At 45.3% G+C, this 25,729-nt stretch overlaps 1 protein-coding gene across 1 annotated transcript in view; it reads left to right on the top strand.

Moving 5' to 3' along the window:
* The window catches only part of LOC137383825 (lysine-specific histone demethylase 2), a 207,112-nt gene that overhangs the window by 163,179 nt on the left and 18,204 nt on the right, over positions 1-25,729 (top strand). The window contains 2 exon segments of the mRNA XM_068057097.1: positions 2,329-2,454; positions 9,320-9,442. Of these exon segments, the coding sequence (XP_067913198.1) occupies positions 2,329-2,454; positions 9,320-9,442 (249 nt within the window).

The following is a 25,729-nucleotide window of genomic DNA, read 5'->3' as shown; positions in this document are numbered from 1 at the left end:
CCCTCTCACACGCCCGCTCCCTGTCCCTCTCACACGCCCGCTCCCTGTCCCTCTCACACGCCCGCTCCCTGTCCCTCTCACACGCCCGCTCCCTGTCCCTCTCACACGCCCGCTCCCTGTCCCTCTCACACGCCCGCTCCCTGTCCCTCTCACACGCCCGCTCCCTGTCCCTCTCACACGCCCGCTCCCTGTCCCTCTCACACGCCCGCTCCCTGTCCCTCTCACACGCCCGCTCCCTGTCCCTCTCACACGCCCGCTCCCTGTCCCTCTCACACGCCCGCTCCCTGTCCCTCTCACACGCCCGCTCCCTGTCCCTCTCACACGCCCGCTCCCTGTCCCTCTCACACGCCCGCTCCCTGTCCCTCTCACACGCCCGCTCCCTGTCCCTCTCACACGCCCGCTCCCTGTCCCTCTCACACGCCCGCTCCCTGTCCCTCTCACACGCCCGCTCCCTGTCCCTCTCACACGCCCGCTCCCTGTCCCTCTCACACGCCCGCTCCCTGTCCCTCTCACACGCCCGCTCCCTGTCCCTCTCACACGCCCGCTCCCTGTCCCTCTCACACGCCCGCTCCCTGTCCCTCTCACACGCCCGCTCCCTGTCCCTCTCACACGCCCGCTCCCTGTCCCTCTCACACGCCCGCTCCCTGTCCCTCTCACACGCCCGCTCCCTGTCCCTCTCACACGCCCGCTCCCTGTCCCTCTCACACGCCCGCTCCCTGTCCCTCTCACACGCCCGCTCCCTGTCCCTCTCACACGCCCGCTCCCTGTCCCTCTCACACGCCCGCTCCCTGTCCCTCTCACACGCCCGCTCCCTGTCCCTCTCACACGCCCGCTCCCTGTCCCTCTCACACGCCCGCTCCCTGTCCCTCTCACACGCCCGCTCCCTGTCCCTCTCACACGCCCGCTCCCTGTCCCTCTCACACGCCCGCTCCCTGTCCCTCTCACACGCCCGCTCCCTGTCCCTCTCACACGCCCGCTCCCTGTCCCTCTCACACGCCCGCTCCCTGTCCCTCTCACACGCCCGCTCCCTGTCCCTCTCACACGCCCGCTCCCTGTCCCTCTCACACGCCCGCTCCCTGTCCCTCTCACACGCCCGCTCCCTGTCCCTCTCACACGCCCGCTCCCTGTCCCTCTCACACGCCCGCTCCCTGTCCCTCTCACACGCCCGCTCCCTGTCCCTCTCACACGCCCGCTCCCTGTCCCTCTCACACGCCCGCTCCCTGTCCCTCTCACACGCCCGCTCCCTGTCCCTCTCACACGCCCGCTCCCTGTCCCTCTCACACGCCCGCTCCCTGTCCCTCTCACACGCCCGCTCCCTGTCCCTCTCACACGCCCGCTCCCTGTCCCTCTCACACGCCCGCTCCCTGTCCCTCTCACACGCCCGCTCCCTGTCCCTCTCACACGCCCGCTCCCTGTCCCTCTCACACGCCCGCTCCCTGTCCCTCTCACACGCCCGCTCCCTGTCCCTCACGCATATGTGGGAGAACAGGAAACCAAAAGAGGGAATAAGAAACAGTGATAAAGGTCTTGATTATGATCATGCTTTAGGGGATAGTTAATACATTTATACAACAGCTTAGGAAAAAAGGAAAATCAAGTGTCTTATTGTATTAGTAGTGGGACAGAGTACAAATCAAAAGTGGTTTAATGTTGCTTTTGATCAAACCTTATCTGGAGTATTGTGTAGATCTTACCATTGGAAGGAGATTGCTCTTGAAAGGATGAAAGAGGAGCAATAAACTTAACTAGAAAGTTTTTTTTTGATACAAGTTCAAAATCTGTGAATTAAATCCAAATAAATAAAACTTAACTCAATACAATGATTTCAAATTTAACAGGAAAACTACATGAAGATTACTTAACAGTCAAAATATACTTGGAGTTTCTGCAGAATTAGTGTTGGATTATTGTGTGTACAGTTTAGTTTCTTTTGATCCAGAACTATATTAACAGCTAATAAATGTTAAGTTAATACAGACATGTAGTTTAGCAGAGGAAGGTTCTGCTACATATCAGTGAATAAATTCTTGAACCTCCTGGTGGTAAGGAATTGCAGTGTGCTAGGAAGGTAAGAACGGTGCCAGCTGCTGTTCCACAGATTTTTTGAAATGCCACACTTTGTATACTTGATTATTTTTCTCCTGCAGATTCAATTCTCAGTCACTGAAGAAGGCCTGTAGAATTGCGTACTTCTAGAATAATTTTAACTTCAGATCTTCTGCTGAATGCATTGATGCTGACCCTTCAACTTTCAGCAAAAAGAAATTGCTCGTATCTTGTTTTCTAAAGTAGCCAGTCTTTTAAAGTGATACTTTTTTGGCCTTTTAGATTGCCTTACAGTTTCCATATAAATTCTGGGAGAAAAAAATTCAGGGAGCAGACTTCTTTGGCCACGTTCCTCCCAGTCCCAACAAACGTGGGCTTTTTGGAGTATTCTATGATATGGATCCACAAGTAAGTGAATTGATCTTGCTATTTATGATTAACTTTGTGTTTAATGATTTGACTAATCATCTAAAGCTACAGAAAAGTGAAGGTCAAAGAAAGAAATGGTAGTAATAATGCAAAAAAAAGATTGTGAAATTTGAATTCAATTAATAAATATGGATTAAAAAGCTCGTCTAATGATGGCCATGAAACCATTGTCGATTGTTGTAAAAAACCACCTCGTTCATTAATGTCCTTTAGGGAAGGAAATCTGCTGTACTTACCTGGTCTGGCCTACATGTGACTCCAGACCCACAGCAATGTGTCTGACTCTTAAATGCCCTCTGAAATGGCCTAGCAAGCCACTCAGTTGTATCAAGCCACTACAAAGTCTGAAAAAAAAAGAATGAAACTGGACCGATCACCTGGCATCGACCTAGGCACAGGAAACGACAATGGCAGAAACAGCCCCGTCGACCCTGCGATGTTCTCCTTACGAACATCTGGGGGCTTTTGCCAAAATTGGGAGAGCTGTCCCACAGACTAGTCAAGCAACAGCCGGACATAGTCACACTCAGGGAATCATGCCTTACAATGTCCCTGACACCACCATCACCATCCCTAGGTATGCCCTGTCCCACCAGCAGGACAGACCCACCAGAGGTGGCGGCACAGTGATATACAGTCGGGAGGGAGTTGCCCCAGGAGTCCTCAACGTTGGCTGCAGATCCCATGAAGTCTCATGGCAGCAGGTCAAACATGGGCAAGAAAACCGCCTGCTGATTACCACCTACTGCCGCCTTTCCCCCTTGGCTGATGAATCAGTGCTTCTCCATGTTGAACACCACTTGGAAGAAGCACTGAGGATAGCTAGGGCAGAGAATGTACTCTTGCTGGGGGACTTCAACATCTGTCACCAAGAGTGGCTCGATAGCACCACAGCTGGCTGAGTCCTAAAGGATATAGCTGTTAGACTGGGTCTTCGGCAGGTGGTGAGGGAACCAACGAGGGAAACGTCTACTTGACCACGTCCTCACCAATCACCTGACGCAGATGCATTCATTGATGACAGTATTGGTAGGAGTGACCACCGCATAGTCCTTGTGGAGACGAAGTCCCATCTGCACATTGCGGATACCCACCACCGTGTTGTGTGGCACTACCATCATGCTAAATGGGATAGATTTCGAACAGATCTAGCAATGCAAAACTTGGCATTCATGAGGCGCTGTGGGCCATCAGCAGCAGCAGAATTATATTCAACCACAACCTGTAACCTCATGGCCCAGCAAATCCCCAATTCTACCACTACCATCAAGCCGAGGGACCAACCCTGGATCAATGAAGAGTGCAGGAGAGCATACCAGGAGCAGCACCAAGCATACCTAAAAATGAGGTGTCAGCCTGGTGAAGCTATAACACAGGATTACTTGCATAACAAACAGTGGAAGCAGCATGCAATAGACAGAGCTAAACGATCCCACAACCAAAGGATCAGATCTAAGCTCTGATGTCCTCCCACATCCAGTCGTGAATGGTGGTGGACAATTAACTATCAGGAGGAGGAGGCTCCACAGATATCCCCATCCTTAATGATGGGGGAATCCAGCACATCAATGCGAAGACAAGGCTGCAGCATTTGCATCCATCTTGGCCAGAAGTGCCAAGTGGATGATCCATCTCGACCTCCTTCTGAAGTCCCCAGCATCAAAAATGCCAGTCTTTAGTCAGACCAATTCACTCCACCTGATATCAAGAAATGACTGAAGGCGCTGGATGCTGGAAAGGCTATGGGCCCTAACAACATTCCGGCAATAGTACTGAAGACTTGTGCTCCAGAACTAGCCGCATCCCTAGCCAAGCTGTTCAAGTACAGCTATAACACTGGCATCTATCTGGCAATGTGGAAAATTGCCCAAGTATGTCCTGTACACAAAGTAGGACAAATCCAAGCCAGCCAATTACCAGCCTATCAGTCTGCTCTCAATCATCAGCAAAATGATGGAAGGGGTCAGCGACAGTGCTATCAAGTGTCACTTGCTCAGCAATAACCTGCTCACTGATGCTCAGTTTGAGTTCTACCATGGCCACTCAACTCCTGATCTCATTACAGCCTTGGTCCAAACATGGACAAAAGAGCTGAACTCAAGAGCTGAGGTGAGAGTAATGGCCCTTGCCATCAAGACAGCATTTGACTGAGTATGGCACCAAGGAGCCTTAGCAAAATTGGAGTCAATGGGAATCGGGGGGAAAACACTCTGCTGGTGGGAGTCATACCTAGCACAAAGGAAGATGGTTGTGGTTGTTGGAGGTCAATCATCTCATTCCTAGGACATTACTGCAGGAGTTCCTTAGGGTAGTGTCCTAGGCCCAACCATCTTCAGCTGCTTCATCAATGATCTTCCCTCCATCATACGGTCAGAAGTGGGGATGTTCGCTGATGATTGCACAATGTTCAGCACCATTCGAGACTCCTCAGATATTGAGGCAGCCACGTCCAGATGCAGCAAGACCTGGACAATATCCAGACTTGGGTTGATAAGTGGCAAGGAGCATTCGTGCCACACAAGTGCCAGGTAATGACTATCTCAAACGAAAGAATCTAACCATCTTCCCTTGGCATTCAATGGCATTACTTTCGGTGAAACCCCCACAATCAACATCCTGGGGGTTACCATTGACCATAAATGAACAGGAGTAGCCACATAAATACTGTGGCTACAAGAGTAGATCAGAGGCTGGGAATTCTGTGGTGAGTCACTCATATCCTGACGCCTGTCCACCATCCACAAGGCGCAAGTCAGGAGTGTAGTGGAATACTCTCTACTTTCCTGGATGGATGCAGCTCCAACCACACTTAAGAAGTTCGACACCATCCAGGGCAAAGCAGCCTGCTTGACTGGCACCCCATCTACCACCTCCTCCCTTCTTCACCAGCGCACAGTGGCAGCAGTGTGTACTATCTACAAGATGCACTGCATCAACTCACCAAGCCTCCTTCAAAAGCACCTTTCAAACCCACGACCTCTATAACCTAGAAGGACAAGGACAGCAGATGCATGGGAACACCACCACCTGCAAGTTCCCCTCCAAGCCACACACCATCCTGACTTGGAACTATATCGCTGTTCCCTCACTGCTGCTGGGTCAAAATCCTGGAACTTCTTTCCTAATAGCACTGTTGGTATACCTATACCCCAAGGACTGCAGTGGTTCAAGAAGGCAGCTCACCACCACCTTTTCAAGGGCAATTAGGGATGGGTAATAAATGCAGGCCTAGCCAGCGATGCCCACATCCCGTGAACAAATAAAAAAAAAGTAGGAAAAGACCCATTATTCAAGAAGGCTAGCAGGGATGAACCAGGTAATTACAGGCCAGTGAGTCTAACATCAGTGTTAGGGAAACTATTGGAAAAAGTTCTGAGGGACAGGATTAATCTCCACTTGGAGAGGCAGGGATTAATCAAGGATAGTCCGTATGGCTTTGTCAGGGGGAGATGGTGTCTAACAAAATTGATTGAATTTTTTGAGGAGGTGACTAGATGTGTAGATGAGGGTAAAGTAGCTGATGTAGTCTGCATGGACTTCAGTAAGGGTGGCGCAGTGGTTAGCACCACAGCCTCACAGCTCCAGCGATGCGGGTTCAGTTCTGGGTACTGCCTGTGCGGAGTTTGCAAGTTCTCCCTGTGTCTGCGTGGGTTTCCGCCGGGTGCTCCGGTTTCCTCCCACAGCCAAAGACTTGCAGGTTGATAGGTAAATTGACCATTGTATAATTGCCCCTAGTGTAGGTAGGTGGTAGGGGAATGGTGGGGATGTGGTAGAGAATATGGGGTTAATGTAGGATTAGTATGAATGGGTGGTTGTTGATCGGCACAGACATGATGGGCTGAAGGGCCTGTTTCAGTGCTGTATCTCTAAATAAAATAAGGCTTTTGATAAGGTCCCACATAGGAGATTGGTTAAGAAGGCAAGAGCCCATGGGATCCAGGGCAATTTGGTAAATTGGTTCCAAAATTGGCTTAGTGGCAGGAGGCAGAGATTGATGGTCGAGGGTTGTTACTGCAAGTGGAAGCCTGTGACCAGTGATGTACCGCAGGGATCAGTGCTGGGACCCTTGCTGTTTGTAGTGCACATTAATGATTTAGATGTGAATATAGGAGGTATGATCAGTAAGTTCGCAGATGACATGAAAATTGGCGGTGTCGTAAGTAGTGAGGAGAAAATCCTTAGATTACAGGATGATATAGATGGGCTGGTAAGATGGGTGGAGCAGTGACAAATGGAATTTAATCCTGAAAAGTGTGAGATGATGCATTTTGGGAGGGACTAACAAGGCAAGGGAATATACAATTGATTGTCGGACCCTAGGAAGTACAAAGGGTCAGAGGGACCTTGGTGTACTTGTCCATAGATGACTGAAGGCAGCAGCACAGGTAGATAAGGTGGTTAGGAAGGCATATGACATACTTGCCTTTCTTAGCCAAGGCATAGAATATAAGAGCAGGAAAGATATGCAGGAGCTGTATAAAACGCTAGTTCGGCCACAGCTGGCATACTATGTACAGTTCTGGTCACCACACTATAGGATGTTATTGCACTGGAGAGGATGCAGAGGAAATTCACCAGGATATTGCATGGGCTGGAGCATTTCAGCTATGAAGAGAGACTGGATAGGCTAGGGTAGTTTTCCTTAGAGCAGAAAAGGCTGAGGGGGGACCTGATTGAGGTGTACAAAATTATGAGGGGCATTGATAGGATAGTTGGGAGGAAACTTTTTCCCCTAGTGGAGGGATCAATAACCAGGGGGCATAGATTTAAGGTAAGGGACAGGAGGTTTAGAGGGGATTTGAGGAAAAAAATTTTCACCCAGAGGGTGGTTGGAATCTGGAACACACTACCTTGAAGGGGTGGTAGAGGCAGGAACCCTCACAACATTTAAGAAGTATTTAGATGAGCACTTGAAACGCCATAGCATATAAGGCTACGGGCCAAGTGCTGCAAAATGAGATTAGAATAGATAGGTGCTTGATGGCTGGCACAGTCACGATGGGCCGAAGGGCCTGTTTCTGTGCTGTATAAGTCTATGATTCTATGACAAAATAAGTTGAACCTTTTGAAAGAAAAGGGGTTTCCTCACCCTCCCTTACCATTGTCTAAAATAGTAGGAGCAAACATGATGCAACTAGTCCATTAAAAATAATTGGCTGGCATGTTTATATTACCGAACTGGTTTTGTAACGTGCTAAAGCTGTTGGTCTGAATTGACAGTATTTACATTGTGGATGAATTCAGAAATTGATGTCAAAAATGAAACTACTGCATGTGCACATGAAAGCTCAATTTTAACATCCCCTTCAGCATTGACAAGGATGGTATTTCTTCTACCAAATTCTCAAGCCTTTGAAATCCGTCATAATGTTTGCTTCTCTATATTTTTCGAAGACTGAGGTTTGGGTGATAAAGAAGTCTACCCGTTAGTGCTACTATTTTGTGTTGGGTATTTGATATATGACTGGTCTTCAAATTTATCGCAGTATTACACAACCAAGTGAACTTATTACTAAGTATTACCAAGTACTTGCACAACTGAAGGTACATAAATACTGTGGCTAAAAGAGCAGGTCAAGGGCTGGGAATTCTGCAGTGAGTAACTCTCCACCTGATTCCCCAAAGGCTTTCCACCATCTACAAGGCACAAGTCAGGAGTGTGATGGAATACTGTGCACTTGCTTGGATGAGTCGGCTGCAGCATTCAGGAAGCTTGACAACATCCAGGACAAAGCAGCTCGTTTGATCGGCACCCCATCCACCACCATAAACATCCACTCTCTCCACCACTGATGCATAGTAGCAACAGTGTGTACCATATACAATTCACCACACCTCCTTCGACAGCACCTTCCAAACCCACAACCTCTTCCACCTAGAAGGACAAGGACAGCAGACGCAAGGGAACACCACCGCCTGCAAGTTCCCCTCCAAGTCACACACCATCCTGACTTGGAACTATATTGCCATTCCTTCGCTGTCACTGGATTAAAATCCTGGAACTGCCTCCCTAACAGCACTGTGGGTGTACTGCATCAGATGGACTGCAGCAGTTCAACAAGGCAGCTCACCACCACCTTCTCAAGGGCAATTAGGGATGGGCAACAAATCTTGGCCTAGCCAGCGACGCCTACATCCCATGAAAAAATAAAAAAAACTGAAACATGCCATTTGGCCATTGTTTATGCTCCACACTAGCCTCCTCCCGCCCTCCTCCATCTACTTCTAGGTTGAGGAAGTTGTAAGAATGCTACAAATTAAGATAAGTCAGCTGTAACTACAGCTTCAGTGTACTACAAAGCCTCCTATCTTTCTAGTAATGGAATATTGTGATGTGCATTGCAGACAGCTCGAAAATGCCATCTCGGCTTTGGAACAGTGCAAATTAAAGCCATAACAACCAGGGAGCCAAGATCAGCCTAGCAGGTGGACTGCATCAGCACCATAAGAGTTGTCAGTGCTTAAGGAAGAGGTCCATATTTATACCAGAAACACACAACCTGCTCTGATTACACCTCTATATTTTGTATCAGTCCAGGCAACTGGTGTGCAGAATTTGAGTGATGAAGCTCTTGTGCTGCTTTTTGTCTATGGGACCCTTCTAGGCCTGGAAATATTTCCATGCACACTGATGTTCATATTGTTGAATTTAAGAGCTCAATGTTCTTAAGGGTGTGAATTAGGCCATAAAAAGCAACAAAGATGCCCATTGGCATTGCTGTCTAAAGTTTTTGTGTTCAGTTCTTCGTGTAATTTTTTTGAGGATTTTCTTCCTTTGCCTGCAAGTCATGTATTTTTAAGTCTGCATTCATTCCAATTCTGTATTTTTAAAAAACTTTTTCAGGGTGAGCACTGTGTTCTCATGTCTGTGATCAGTGGAGATGCAGTGGCTGTAATTCGAGACATGCAAGAACAGCAAGTGGCAGAATTATGTATGAACGTCCTCCGAGAACTTTTTAAGGAAGAGGTAATACAATGCAGAATTTAAATACCGTTAAAGGAAAGCTATTTTAAGAAAGTGTTTTTATTCCCTAAACATATCAAGAAATACTCGCAATTCCTGTGGAGGTCATTTGTTAATGCCTACATAATGATGCAAATAATAATGTCTTCCAAAAGAAAAATTGATGCCAGCAGGTAAGCCTCAGCATCTTACTAATGTCCAAGTTGAAAGAAAGGCAAGGCTACTTTCATTGATGCAATACTCTGAAGGCTAAGCATGTTGGCATTGGATACATCCTGAAATATAACCAGTAGATTTGTATAATTGCTAATTTCACTGCATGTTGCTTTTCTTTAAGATTCTTTACATCCTGAAGTTTTTATACATAAGAACAAAAGAAGCGGGAGCATACAGCCCATTGTACCAACATCATAATAAAAGCAAAATACTGCAGATGCTGGAAATCTGAAGTAAAAATAGAAACTGCTGGAAATACTCAGCAGGTCTGGCAGCATCTGTGGAGAGAGAAGCAAAGTTAACGGTTCAGGTCTGTCACCTTTCATCAGAACCATTGCACCTGTTCGGCCATTCAATAAGATCATAGCTGATTTTCTACACAACTCCACTTTCCACCCATCATTCAAAGAGGAAATAGTGAGCGTTCAGAGCCAACATGTACCCGTTAAGGTGAAGGGTAGGACCAACAAGTCCAGGGAACCCTGGATGTCAAGGGATATAGAGGGTTAGATAAGGGAAAAAAAGGGGGCTTATAGCAGATTCAGAGCGTTGAAAACAGCAGAGGTAGAGGAGTATAGAAAGCGTAGGGGGGTACTTAAAAAAAAAAAAAAAGTAATTAGGAGAGCGAAGAGGGGACATGAAAAAACACTGGCGGGCAAGATCAGGGAAATTATATATTAAGGGCAAAAGGATAACCAGGGAAAGAGTAAGGCCCATTAGGGACCAAAATGACGATGTGTATAGAGCCGGAAGACATAGGTGAGGTTTTAAATGATTACTTTTCATCTGTGTTCACTATGGAGAAGGACGATGTAGTTGTAGAGATCAGGGAGGGGGATGGTGATGTACTTGAACATATTAGCATTGAAAGGGAGGAAGTATTAGCTTAAATGTGGGTAAATCCCCAGGCCCAGATGAGATGTATACCATGCTGTTATGAGGCAAGGGAGGAGATAGCAGGGGCTCTGACACAAATTTTCAAATGCTCTCTGGCCACAGGAGAGGTACCAGAGGATTGGAGGACAGTGAATGTGGTACCATTATTCAAGAAGGGTAGCAGGGATAAACCAGGTAATTACAGGCCGGTGAGTCTAACATCAGCGGTTGGGGAAACTATTGGAAAAAATTCTGGGACAGAATTAATCTCCACTTGGAGAGGCAGGAATTAATCAGGGATAGTCAGCATGGCTTTGTCAGGGGGAGATTGTTTCTAACTAACTTGATTGAATTTTTCGAGGAGGTGACTGTATGTGTAGATGAGGTGAGGTTAAAGCAGTTGATGTAGTCTACATGGACTTCAGTAAGACTTTTGATAAGGTCCCGAATGGGAGATTGGTTAAGAAGGTAAGAGCCCATGGGATCCAGGGCAATTTGGCAAATTCTATCCAAAATTGGCTTAATGGCAGGAGGCAGAGGGTGATGGTCGAGGGTTGTTTTTGCGAGTGGAAGCTTGTGACCAGTGGTGTGCCGCAGGGATCGGTGCTGGGATCCTTGCTGTTTGTAGTGTACATTAATGATTTAGACATGAATATAGGAAATATGATCAGTAAGTTCGCAGATGACATGAAAATTGGTAGTGTCATAAGTAGTGAGGAGGAAAGCCTTAGATTACGGGACGATATAGATGGGCTGGTAAGATGGGTGGAGAAGTGGCAAATGGAATTTAATCCTGAGAAGTGTGGGGTGATGCATTTTGGGAGGACTAACAAGGCAAGGGAATATACAATGGATGGAAGGACCCTAGGAAGTACAGAGGGGTCAGAGGGACCTTGGTGTACTTGTCCATAGATCACTGAAGGCAGCAGCACAGGTAGGTAAGGTGGTTCGGAAAGCATATAGGATACTTGCCTTTATTAGCCGAGGCATAGAATATAAGAGCAGGAGGTTATGATGGAGCTGTATAAAACGCTAGTTAAGCCACAGCTGGCGTACTGTGTACAGTTCTGGGCACCACACTGTAGGAAGGATGTGATTGCACTGGAGAGGGTGAAGAGGAGATTCACCAGGACTGAACATTGAGTTTAATAATTTCAGAGCATGATGGGCACCCCATTTTACTTTTATTTTTAGTTATTTTTTCTTTTTTATTTCTTTTTGTGTTTATTTTATTTTATTTCATCTTAGTTTGTTCAGTTTGCCCACTGCTTTTTTCATGTTTGCACTTGCGGCTGTTCAGTTTTTAAGTCCGTTAACACCCTATCTATACTAATGCTTTGTCTTTCAACACACCATTGGCATATTGTTTGCCTTTGCTCCATGACCTTCTGGTTGGTTATTCTCTGTGACCTTGTCCTATCTACACCTTCTCCTTTGTCCCACCACCGCTTTACTTGCTTAAAACCTTTCACATTTCTCTTATATTTTCCAGTTCTGAAGAAGGATCACTGACCTGAAACGTTAACTCTTCTTCTCTCTCCACAGATGCTGCCAGACCTGCTGAGTATTTCCAGCATTTCTTGTTTTTATATCACCAGGATGTTACTGGGCTGGAGCATTTCAGCTACGAAGAGAGACCGAAAAGGCTAGGGTTGTTTTCCTTAGAACAGAGAGGCTGAGGGGGGACCTGATTGAGGTATACAAAATTATGAGGGGCATTAATAAGTTAGATAGGAAGAAACTTTTTCACTTAGCAGAGGGGTCAATAACTAGGGGGCATAGATTGAAGGTAAGGGGCAGGGGTTTACTGGGGATTTAAGGAAAATCTTTTTCACTCAGAGGGTGGTTGGAATCTGGAACACACTGCCTGAAGGGTTGGTACAGGCAAGAACCCTCACAACATTTAAGAAGTATTTAAATGAGCACTTGAAATGTCATAGCATACAAGGCTACGGGCCAAATGTTGGAATGTGGGATTAGAATAGTTAGGTGCTTGATGGCCAGCACAGACATGATGGACCGAAGGGCCAGTTTCTGTGCTCTATGACTATGACCCTATCCCCATATCTCTTGATTCCGTTAGCGTCCAAAATTCTGTCAATCTTAGTCTTGAATATACTCATTGACTGAGTATCCACAGCTCTCTGGGGCAGAGAATTCTAAAGATTCACAACTCTGCGTGAAGACATTTCTCCTAACTCAGTCCTGAATGGCCAACCCCTTATCCTGACACTATGATCCCAAGTTCTGGACTCCCCAGAAGGGAAATAGCCTCTTGCCATCTACCCTGCCACGTGCTCTCCAAATTTTATAAGTTTCAATGAGATCACTGCTCATTCCTCTTAACTCCAAAAAAATATAGACCCCATTCTACTCAATCTCTCCTCATAGGACAGCCCTCTCATCCCAGGAATCAACGTAGCGAACATTTGTTGCACCCTGCTCTAAGACAAGTATATCCTTCCTTGGGTAAGGAGACCAAAACTGTACATAGTGCTCCAGGTGTGGTTTCATCAAAGCCCTATGTAATCGCAGCAAGACATCCTTGCACTTATACTCCAGCCCCCTTGCAATGAAGACCAACAAGCCATTTGCTTTTCTAATTGCTTCCTGTAGCTGCATTTTAACTTTGTGATTCGTATACAAGGACTCCCAAATCCCTGTGGTTACCAACATTTCCTAGTGTTACGGTCAGGTGAGGAGGGGGTTACTGTCGCCCTTCTTGCCCTTCCTCTTAGTTGAAGTGTGGCAAGTTTTACAGAACTCCACCATATCTTTGTGGTGTTTTAGCCAGTCAAAATGCTGTCCTATGTGGTCCTGGGTTTTTTGTACACTAACATGTCCAGCCATTGGAAGTTCGTGGGCCATTCTTAGTATTTCTTTACAGTACCTCTGCAAAGCCACTATCTGGTGAACCACTGTCCATTCTTTGTCCGCAGGTCTGTGCACAGGTCTCCACTTCCTCATCAGCACCTCATTCTTTAAATAGTAGCACCCAGGGACTCCCTCTGCTTCAGTTTCAGTTTGGGCAGTCTGTGCTAACTTGTTTAATACTGGGTCAGTTTGCTGAGCCTCAACTAGGCAAAATCTGTCTAATCCATCCTTTGGGTCCTCTGACTTCCCAAAGAAGGTTTCAGATAACCAGACAGTAGGGTCATCTGTCTGCAATGTCAGTTCAACCTCCTCTGAGGGAGCTTGTTTAGCCATGGACCGAGTCACCACACAATCAGGGAAAATGCCGGGGACCTTCTCCTGCAACTGCTCTGTCTCCCTGACCCCTTTTCTTCTCTCTCAAACTACTGGGGAGGCTACCACCTTTGCCACCGTCAGATCATTACCCAGGAACAGGTCGACCCCATCCACGGTAAACTAGGGATACTCCCCTCCTGAAACTAGGTCACACTGCAGGTGCACCCGATGTAAAGGTATGGGCATACACCACCTTCCAATACCATTCACTAACACTCTAGCATTCACTGCACTCTCTGGGAGAAAGGGCCTGCCTTTTCCCAGGAGAAGGGATTTGGTGGCCCCTGTATCCCTGAATATGACTATGGGTTTGCTTGCCCCACTCGAAGGGTGTGAGGTTACTTTTCCTTGAGATACATAATCCTGGTAACTTTCAGGGATTTTATTAAATTTTCCCACAATCACAGCGGTGTGTTTACTGCGTCTTACTGCCACAGTTAAAGCCACAGCCTGCCCTTCTGTGCTTTCCATCAGGGCTCCTTTTCCTGTTCTGGTCTGGTGTGCCCTGATTAATCCTACAGGTTTTTCCCATAATTTCCAACAGTCAGCTTGAAGGTGACCTGCTTTGCTAAAGTAGAAACACACAGGTCTTTGAGTCTCTCTCCTGCTCTCAGTACCGTCTTTTTTGGCTTGAAGAGGGCCCCCGTATGTCCAGCTTTCCAGTCACGTCCAGGGCTGTTCGGGCTCTTATCACCCTCCCACCTTTTATTCTTCTCTAGTTTGTGGGGGTAAGGGCTTGTGTACAGGAGTAAATTCATCAGTCAGAATTTTGGCCTGCCTGCCTCTTTGAATCTTTTGTTCCTTGATGTGGGTTTTAATAGAAAGGGGAAGTGAATTTTTAAACTCCTCGAGAAGGATCCCATCTCTCTGAGGTTTTCATATATGAGCTATAACTTAAGCGCCCTTATCCACTGGTCAAAAGCAAGCTGCTTAACTCTTACAAATTCTCGGTGAGTTTGGTCAGGCTGCTTTCGGAGGGTTCGGAAATTCTGGCGGTATGCTTCCGGTGCTAGCTCATATGTCCCCAGGATAGCATTTTAGTCATCTCATAACCTAATGAACTTTTATCGGGCAACAGTGAATAAACCTCAAGGGCTTTTCCTGTTGGCTTGTTTTGTAACAACAGAATCCAACGCTCTGCTGGCAATTTCAGCTATCTTGCAAGCTTTCCAAAAGTGACAAAAAAATGCTTCTGCATCCCCCTGATTGAACTTTGGAATCAACTGGGATAACTTTAAAAGCTCAACACACAGTCCTGAGCTAGGGGTAGCTTCCTCACTAGCCATGCCTTCACTGGGTGTACTGTGTCCTCCTAGTTAATTCAAGCCGCCTTAGCTCTCTTTCCTGCTTCTCCATTCTGGAAAGCGCTCTCTTTTCCCTTTCTTGACACTCTCTCTGCTCTTTTTCTCTCTCTGGAATTCTGTTTCTAGTCTCCTCTGTTCTAATTGTATTTTAGCTAACATTACACTGTCTGTTTCTGACTCTAACCCTTCCTCTGAATCCTCAGGTTCCAAATGAAAAATGGCCACAAGTCTTAGGATTTCGGATTTCTTAGCTATTGAACGGAAAGTAATCCCGAACTGCCCAGTTACATTCCTAAACTCTTCAGTAGATAGACCCTTTAACCTGTCCCAAATTACTTCACCTTGGCTTAGGAAGGTACTAGCCTCAAATGTGGACATGTTTAGTATTCTAGCAGTGAAAACCACAAGAAAACCTGTATGAATTAAAAAAAAATTTTTTTTACTAGGGATCAATTTGGTTTCCCACTTTCAATTTTCTGTTTGTCGTTGGGTTACAATCGTGGACTAGAGCCCCCAAATTTCTGTTATGGCCAGGTGAGGAGGGGGTTACAGTGCCCCTTTTGCCCTTCCTCTTACTTGACTGCAACAGGGTTTATTCCTTTTAAAACAGTGTTTCTGCTTACCACCTCAGTGAGTCTTTTACCTTTAATGTGATCGTGAAACAACCAATCGGACAGGTTTTCTTGAGTTTAAAAAAAAAGAGGTAAGTTTATTATACTCAACAAGCTAAACCCGATCTAAAAATAATTTTTTTAAAAATACGCTACACATTCACACACACAAATAGATTACAAAGTGGAAAGTAGGTTTTTTGATTGGATTAAAGTCCAAAATAAAGAAAAGTTAAATACACAGTCTGAGGTTGGATGATTCGGTGGTCATCCGGCTGTAGTTGTATTCTTGAAGTCTTGGCTGGTCAGAGTACACTTTGTGGCTGGCCAGCTTTGCTCAGGGTTTTCTTGGAGGCAGTATAGTAGTTAGCTCTCTTCCCTTGGTCTTTGGCTGTAGCAGTCTGTCGGCTTGGAGGGTCCACAGTCAGACGATTTTCAAACTTGATGTTTTCTGGAGCAAGAGAAAGGGAAGCACACAGCCTTCTCCTGCTGTTCAGTTTCAGTTACTGCTTGTCTCTTGTGTGTAACAAAACTCTCAGTTTTTCACAGTCTGGGGAGACAGTCACATGGTTCTCTCATAGAACCATAGAAAAATTACGGCACAGAAGGAGGCCATTCAGCCAATCATATCCATGCCGGCTGAATAAACTAGCTGCCCAATCTAATCCCACCTTCCAACACTTCCAATGTTCAGCACCATTCGTGACTCCTCAGATACTGAAGCAGTCCTTGTTGAAATGCAGCAAGACCTGGACAATATCCAGGCTTGGGCTGATAAGTGGCAAGTAACATTCGCGCCTCAAGTGCCAGGCAATGACCATCTCCAACAAGAGAGAATCTAACCATCTCCCCTTGACATTCAATGGCATTACTATCGCTGAATCCCCCACTATCAACATCCTAGGGGCTACCATTGACCAGAAACTGAACTGGAGTAGCCATATAAATACCATGGCTGGGTCAGAGGCTAGGAATCCTGAGGCAAATAACTCACCTCCTGTCCCTAGCCATGCCGGTTACAGCACTTCAGATGCATGTCCAGGTACCTTTCAAAAGAATTGAAGGTTTCTGCCTCCACCACCATTCCTACCAGTGAATTCTAGACACCCACCACCCTCTGGGTGAAAAAGTTTTTCCTCGCACCCCCTTCCTTCTACCAATCACCTGAAATCTGTGCCCCCTGGTAATTGACACCTCCACTACGGGAAACAATCCGTCCTGCCGACTCTATCTAGGCCCCTCATAATTTTGTACACCTCAATTAAGTCACCCCTCAGCCTCCTCTGTTCTGAGGAAAGCAACCCTAGCCTATCCAATCTTTCCTCATAGCTGCAACTTTCAACCCCTGGTAACATTCTTGTAAATCTGCTCTGTACTCTCCAGAGCAATTATGTCCTTTCTGTAATGTGGTGACCAGAACTGTACGCAATGCTCCAGCTGTGGCCTAGCCATTGTTTTATACAGTTCCAGCATTACATCCCTGCTTTTGTGTTCTATACCTCAGCCAATAAAGGAAAGCATTCCATATGCCTTCTTCACTACTCTATCTACCTGTCCTGCCACCTTCAGGGACCTGTGAACATGTACTCCAAGGACTCTCACTTCTTCTACCCCTCTCAATATCCTGCCATTTATTGTGTATTCCCTCGCTTTATTTGCCCTCCCCAAATACATAACCTCACACTTTTCTGGATTGAATTCCATTCGCCCCGTTTTCACCCACTCAACCAAAACGTTGATATCTTTCTGGAGTCTACAACTATCCTCTTCACTATCAACTACAGGGCTAGTTTTTATATCATCAGCAAATTACCCAATCATGCCTCCCACATAAATAATTAATATATACCACAAATAACAAGGGGCCCAACACTCAGCCCTGTGGAACGGCACTGGATAACGCTTTCCATTCGCAAAAACATCCGTTGACTCCTAACTTTTGTTTCCTGTTACTGAGCCAGTTTTGGATCCAACCTGCGCATTCGCCTGTATCCCATGGGCTTTCATTTTACTGACCAGTCTGACATGCGGGACCTTGTCAAATGCCTTACTAAAATCCATTTAGACCAAATCCACTGCACTACCCTCATCAATCCTCCTTGTTACTTTTCAAAAAACTTGATTAAGTTAGTCAAGCATGTCCTTCCCTTAACAAATCCATGCTGACTATCCCTGATTAATCCCTGCTTTTCTAAGTGGCAGTTTATCTTGCCCTTCAAAATTGCTTCTAGTAATTTATCCACCGCTGAGGTCAGACTGACTGACCTATTATTATTTGGCCTATCCCTGACACCCTTTGTAAACAATGGTACAACGTTCGCAGACCTCCAATCGTCTGGTACCTCGCCTGTATTCAGTGAGGATTTAAAAATGATTCTCAGCGCATCCGCCTTTAATAACCTGGGATGCAATCCATCTGACCCTGGCGATTTATCCACTTTCAAGGATGTCAGACCCTCTAGTAGTTCCTCTCTCATTATGCTTATTGTATCTAATATTTCACATTCCTCTTTAACCACAATGTCTGTATCAACCCTCTCCTTTGTGAAGACTGACAAAAACCCATTAAGAACCCTGCCCTCATCTTCTGCACCAGTGCATAAGTTCCCTTGTACATCTCTGTACATCCCTACCCTTAGTTATCCTCTTGCTCTTAATGCACTGATAAAACATCTTTGGGTTTTCCTTGATTTTACATGCCAATATTTTTAATGTCCTCTCTTTGCTTTTCCAGTTTCCTTTTTTACTTCACCCCTGCACTTTCTATACTCCTCTAGGCTTTCTAAAGTATTAAGTTTTTTGTGATCATCATAAACTTTCTTTTCCTGCTTTATCTTGCCCTATGTGATTCTAGATAACCTAGGGGCTCTAGATTTGGCAGTACCACCCTTTATCATTGTGGGGACATGCCCATACTGTGCCTGTAGTATCTCGTTTTTGAATGCCTCCCACTGGTTTGCCACTGATTTTCCTTCAAGTAGCTGTATCCAGTCCACTTTTGCCAGGTCACCTCTCAGTTTCAGAAAATTTGCCTTCCCCCAATTTAGAATGTTTACTCCTGTTTTATCTTTGTCCTTTTCCATGATTATGCTAAAACTATTATGGTCACTATCTCCAAAATGGTCACCCACTGTTACGTCATCCACTTGTCCAGCTTCATTACCAAAGACTAAATCTAGAATTGTGCCCCCTCTCGTTGGACTTGTTACGTGCTGGCTGAAAAAGTTCTCGTGAATGCAGTTCAAGAACTTTGCGCCCCCTGTTCCCTTAACAATGTTTGTATCCCAGTTGACATTGGGATCATTGAAATCCCCTACCATTATTGCCCTATAGTTTTTGCAGTCAGAAATATTCCTACATATTCTTCTATCTCCCTCTCAATATTTGGGGGTCTATCGCACTTTCCTAGCAGTGTGGCTGCCCCGTTTTTATTTCTGAGCTCCAACCATATGGCCTCATTTGATTCATTTAGCATATCATCCCTCCTCAAAGCTATTATTGATTCCTTAACTAATAATGCTACACCCCCTCCTGTTTTATCCCTCTCTCTATCCTGCCTGAAAACTCTATATCCAGGGATGTTGAGCTGCCATTCTTGTCCCTCTTTAAGCCATGTTTCCATTATAGCAATGATATTGTGTTGCCATGTGTCTAACTGTGCCCTCAGCTCATTGGCTTTATTGACTATATTCCTTGCATTTAAATAAATACCCTTTAACACTGCTAAATTCCTGTGCTGCACACTTTTTAACCCTTGCTTCTTCTGTCTTTGAGTCACTCGCTAATTTTCTACCTCCTGTTCCCTGCCCTGAAATTGTCCTAAGACTGTGCTCAGCTTCCCACCCCCCTGCCAAACTAGTTTAGACCATCCCCATCAGCACTTGCAAACCTTCCTGCAAGGATATTTGTTCCAGCCCTGTTCAGGTGTTGACCATCCGGCTTGTACAAGTCCCACCTTCCCCAGAACTGGTCCCAATGCCTCAGAAATATGAAGCTTTCCTTCCTGCACCATCTCTCCAGCCATGCATTCATCTGGTGTATTTTCCCATTTCTATACTCACTAGCACATGGCCTTGGGAGTAATCCAGAAATTACTATCTTTGAGGTCCTGCTTGCTAATCTCATTCCTAACTCCCTAAACTCAGCCTGCAGGACCTCATCCCTCTTTCTTCCTATGTCGTTGGTACCAATGTGGACCACGACCTCTGGCTGTGCACAATTGCCCTCCAGAATGCTCTGTAGCAGCTCAGTGATATCCGTGACTCTAGCACCAAGGAGGCAGCAAACCATCCTGGAATCATGTCTGTGACCACAGAAACTCCTATCTGTTCCCCTAACTATAGAATCCCCTACCACTATTGCTCTCTTGTTTCTCCTCCCTCCCTGTACAGCTGAGCCACCCATGGTGCTCTGGTCATGATTCTCACTGTACTGTCCAGAGGAACCCTCTCTCCCATCAGTACACAGAACTGAATACTGGTTAGAAAGTGTGATGCCCTCTGGGGACTCCGCTTCCTGCCTTGACCTTCTTGTCTGCCTGGCAGCCACCCAGTCCCCCTCTGCCTGTGCTCTGTTAAGCTCTGGGGTGACTACCTCCTGAAACGTGCTAACCATTTAGTTCTCCGCCTCGCGGATGAGCCACTGTGACTCCAGCCGCCACTCGAGTTCCAAAACCTGGAGCTCAAGCTTCTGCAGCCAGTGACACTTCCTGCAGATGTATTTGTCAAGGACACATGCCACAGGAGGCACATTCCACTCAGCCGAGCTGCCCTGCCATTACTTATCAATAATTGTTTTGTAAAGCTAATGTAATAAGTAGAATAACTTACCAGTTATTTGCTAATCAGCTTCTTCCCCTGTACCGTGGAGGCTGAAAAGGGAGAAAAGAAAGACTGCAAAGAGCACTTCCTTCCCCTAGTCAGTAAAATCCCTCACACACAACTCTCAGCCTCACACTCTGTCCAAACAGCACTTTCCAATTAGTAAATGCTATTAAATTACACTAACTAAAACCTTAGTAGTACCAACTTTGCCACTTACAAGGTAGCTATTTGCGGGTTTTTAAAAATAAAAACTTTTTTCTCCTTTTTTAAGCTATTTACAGGCAATAATGGTTGGTACGTAACTGCTAATCAGCTTACCGATTTCCCGTAATGTCACTGTTAGTTTTTTTCACTTTTCAAACCCAGTGCGCGGGGACACAGCCACAAGTCCGCCAATTGCTGCTCCGCTCTTCAGGTGGGTGTAGGCCTTGAGCCCCGCTGTCGATTTATAGCTCCCGCTCCGGTCCCATTTCCTCACAAGTCTGCCGACTGCTGCTCCGCTTCTCTCAATCCCCATGGTTTTTAATGAGGTCCAAAGTCTAAAATCTAAAACCTCTCTCAGGTAGTATTGTCATTGTTTATGCCCTGGAGGAACGTCTCCATTCATGAATGCCTCAAGATGGCTTTGAATTTCCCACTAACGCGGGTGATCGGGATAATCTACTCAGTTAGCCTAAGCATTGCCCTGGCTGGGCTTCTTGTTGGACTTGTCTCGCCAATTTAATCTCCAGGTATTTCAGATACAAATTGCAGTGGCCATCTTGGTTGTCAGTTGTCAGTTTCATTTTTTAAAAATTAACTGTAGGATTTTTTCCATTAAAAGTTTAATACAAGTTTCCAACCAATGAATTAATATTTCTCATTTGGCATATCATGTTTTCATGACACTAGTCTCACCTTTTCAAAAAATATTCTGTTTTTCTATTCTTCCTACCACTTTTCTCCACATTATCACATTATACTCCCATCTGCCACCTTCCTGCCCAATCACTTAAGCCGCCTGCAACCCTTTGCAGCCTCTTTGCATCCTCCTCATAGCTTACCTTCCCACCTACAAAGTTATGCATCATAAGAAAGCTCGGATATTGATATAGATTGTCAATAGCTGAGGCCCAAACCGAGAGGCCTGCCATGGGCCTCGACGCTGGGAAGGCCCGGCCCAATGTTGCCGGCAGTGGCAAGGCCTCAAGGCGACCACCAACCCCCACCCAGTCGCTTGGCAGCGGGAGCAAAATTTACAATTTTAATTTATTTAAATTAATAAATTAATTACTTACCCACTACCACCCTCCATCCTGGAACAATGTTGTTGCGGTGGCCAACATTCCCGTGCCTTCAGAACCCTGTCAGGGGATCTGAGGCATAACACTGGTTGGGAGGGGGAGCAAGTAAGTGTTTCAGTGTGGGGGATCAGGGTCAAACTCATTGGTGTTGGGGATGGTGCGAAGGGGTAAAGTTCACAGTTTATGAATTATGGGAGATGGAAGGTCAGGTACACAAGTTAAGTATTTTGGGGGGTGGGGAGAGGGCAAGGAATGAATTGTTTGGTTATTGGGGTTGGGAGAAGGGCTAAAAACATTAACTTTTTTGAATAAAATTAAAATCACCATCTCTTTAAATTTTAACATTAAATGGAAGGGCTCAAAGCCCTATAAAAATGGCACTGGTGCCTGATGCCATTGCCAGGGATGAACTGCTGCCCCCTCCATGTGATCAAGGGGGGGCGGTCTGCGCCAGCCATTTAAATGAGCCACCGCGTTTAATATCGTGGCAGCTCCGCATGTTTACAACTGCCGGCGGACATGTAAAATGCAGCCTCTAGTTTCACCCTGCCATCCCCAAAATGACCCTTTTATTTCGTCTGTCCATTAGCTAATCCTGAATCCAATAATATTTAATCCAAGCTATTTCCAGCATTTCTTGTTTTTATATCTAATATATAATCCTCCAATGTCATGACCCCTAACCTTAGAACAACCTTTATTATATGGCACCTTTTGAAAATCCGAATATATTACATCCACTAGTACCTCCTTATCTACTTTGCTTTTTTTAATTTCTTTTTAAGGTCAGCAACATGCACCGCCCTTGGCCGCTGACCTCAAAAGAAAAGCTAGATTTAACAGGCTCTATGGCATCGATTTCTTCTATTCTGATGTGACTTTGAATCTGGCACCAGCAGCAGTGAAATTATCAGGCAGGCTAATCAGCCAAATCAGATTGAAGAATTCTCTCAGACAGTAAAGCAAGAAGGAAAAACAGTTAATTATAACTCACATTTTAATCATTATACAGAAAGCAAATTGGGACATACACATGGTGTTAAGGCAGAAGCTAAAATATCATAAACTTCAAAAAAAGTAAAATAAATCATGGATTGCTTAAAGGGGAATGAGACTCCATACTTGTAAAATTAGTTTTTTAGGGCCAGAGAGGTTGTTCAGTATGATTTAGTATGCCATTAAAAACTCAGTTAACCCCTCATTCAGCAAGGCTTAACACATTTTCAGTGGTTTTTGCAGCGAGAATACTGCCCAAAAAGCTGAAGTCAACATCAGTTCACTGATTCTATGTTGCTTGCATCTGCAAAGGCTGCAAGAGCGACTGTATATGGGAGCAGGGCATCACCTGACACGTGTGCAGATGCCAGAAGTTGCTGTCGGCTTTACAGAGTAATGATGGTGAGCGCTGACATTTTCGCCATCATCACAACTGCAAATTCCAGGCCATTGTGCTTTTCGAAGTGCCATGCTACCATGTCATCAATAATAGATACCAGCATTTTCCCCTGCTGTTATGTCAGGCTAAACTGACTTATAGTACCTGTTTTTTCTCTTCCTTCTTTCTTGAAGAGTGGTGTTACATTTGCTCCTTTCCAATCCACAGGGACGATTCTAGAATCTTGGAAACTCTAGAAGATCAAAAGATCTACTATCACTGTCACCACCTCTTTAAAACCATAGGATGTAGGTCATCAGGTCCAGGGGATTTGTCAGCTTTTAGTTTTATTAATTTCTCCTGTAATTTTTCTTCAATATATATTCGTAGCAGTTATAGTTCAATGTCGAGGTTAACAATCCATTCAGCGGCTTTGGCTGATGCAGTGTGAGTGATTGTGATGCCACCAGGAATGGATCTCTAAGGGCAAGAGTTCAATATGTGGGCGATGGTCTGACTTGGATGGCCGCAGTCACAATTTGAGCTGGTCCTCATGTTCCGCTTGTGGCGTAAGTGGCCACATCTTCCCTGGTCTGCCCTCAAGCGGTTGAGGGTTGTCCAGATTTTCTGAGGGAGATTGAAACCTGGAACTTCACCACTTGGGTCAGGTTGCAGTTGGTAATGTTAGCAGTCAACAGGAAAGTGCGCCATCGGGAGGTGGGGCTGTGATCGCTTTGTAAGGCGTGGAGTGTGTTCCAGTTGGGGCTACAAGATTTCAGGCGTTTGTGGGTTTTTTTTGAGGTCCTGTGCCAATGAGAGTGCTTCGTTAGCTGAGGGCCAGTGGTGTTCTTTAAGGAGAATGTTTTCCCTGCAGACATTAGGAGATTCAATGTGTGTTAGCACAGGAAGCCACTCAAGCTGTGTTGGTTTCAACGTTCCAAAAGTAATTACTGATGTCAGTTACTTTTAAGTTCATCGCTCTCATTAGATCCTTGGTCGCCTATAATTTCCAGTATCATCTTTGCGTTTTCTACTGTGAAGGTAAATGCAAAAATCCGCTGTTTCCTTATCCTCCATTATAATTTCTCTGTTCTCTGCCTCTACAGTCAATTTTTAATCTAATTTCCCAGTCTACCGTAACCAACTTGCCCCCATACATCCAGAATAGGCTTTGTTCAAATTTAAGACCCTAGTTTCAGTCTTAAGCACATTACTCTCAAACTATATATGTAATTCATCATGTTATGATCATTCTTCTCCAGGGAACCATTTACTATAATAATACTAATTAACCCTGTCTCATTACACAAGAATAGATCTAAACTAGCCTCTTCCCTATTTTGTTCGTCAGCATATATTCTAGAAAACTGTCTCGAGTGCATTTCGTGAACTCGTCTTCCAAGCTACTTTTGCTAATTCGTTTGCTCAGTCTATATGAAGAATAAAGTCTCCCAGGATTATTTCATTACCCTTACTACATGCTTCTCTAATATCCTGATTTATATTCTGTCCAGCTGTGGTTACTGCTGTTGGGGGGGGGGAGGACACTGCGGGAGGGAGATGTAGTGCTATAAACTTCTCCCACCAGTGTTTTCTATGCTCTGTTATTTCTCAGCTCCATTCGTACTGATTCTACGTTCTGATTTTCTGGGCTAAGATCCTTTCTCCCTCCTGCTGTTACCTCTTCATTTATTATCAGGGCTATCCCACCTTTTTTTTCCAATTTGTCTCTTTCTAAAAATCAAGTACCCTGGAATATTTAGTTCCTAATCGTGGCCAGCTTGCAACTGCATGTCAGTAATAAAAACAGAAAGCGCTGAAAATACTCAGTAGGTCTGGCAGCATCTGTGGAGAGAGAAGCAGAGTTAATGTTTCAGGTCTGTGACCTTTCATCTCTCTCCACAGATGCTGCCTGACCTGCTGAGTATTTCCAGCACTTTCTCTTTTTATTTCAGATTTCCAGCATCTGCAGTATTTTGCTTTTAACTACATCTCAGTAATGGTTGCCAGATCAAACCCATTTATCTCTGTGCCGTTAATTCATCTATCTTGTTACAAATGCTTCGTGCATTCAGCTGGAGCACCTTTAATTTTAACTTTTTTTTTACTGTTTTTCCTTGATTTGGCCTTGGTTATTAATGCCCTATTGCCATTATTAAACTCTGTCCCTTCCTGACAGTCTGCATCATTTTACCCGAATTGCTACTCTGCTCCACAGTCTTGACATTTTTCAGACTTACTTGTCTATTTTTCTTTTTCTTCACATTTCCTATCTCTGAATGATGATGATTTCTTCACGAAGTGTGTTTCTTTGGGCAGAGGTTGACTTTCATGGAATATGTCTCTGTGGTGGTGGCTGCCCTCCAGTACCATGCCATTGTGGCCATTCTTCAACTCTGAGCCTAGATGGCAATTGTCAACTAGTCATCTGTTTGTGGAGGACAACATAGCTTAAGTTGAATTTATTCTTGCCTGGTGTCTGTACAAGCACTTTAATGGGTCATTATCATGATCAGAAGAGTGAAACCTGGCTGTCTAATAGTGAGGCAGCCA

This window comes from Heterodontus francisci, chromosome 2, assembly GCF_036365525.1.
Source record: "Heterodontus francisci isolate sHetFra1 chromosome 2, sHetFra1.hap1, whole genome shotgun sequence".
NCBI classification, from domain to species: domain Eukaryota; kingdom Metazoa; phylum Chordata; class Chondrichthyes; order Heterodontiformes; family Heterodontidae; genus Heterodontus; species Heterodontus francisci.
This window is presented reverse-complemented; position numbering and strand designations above follow the sequence as displayed.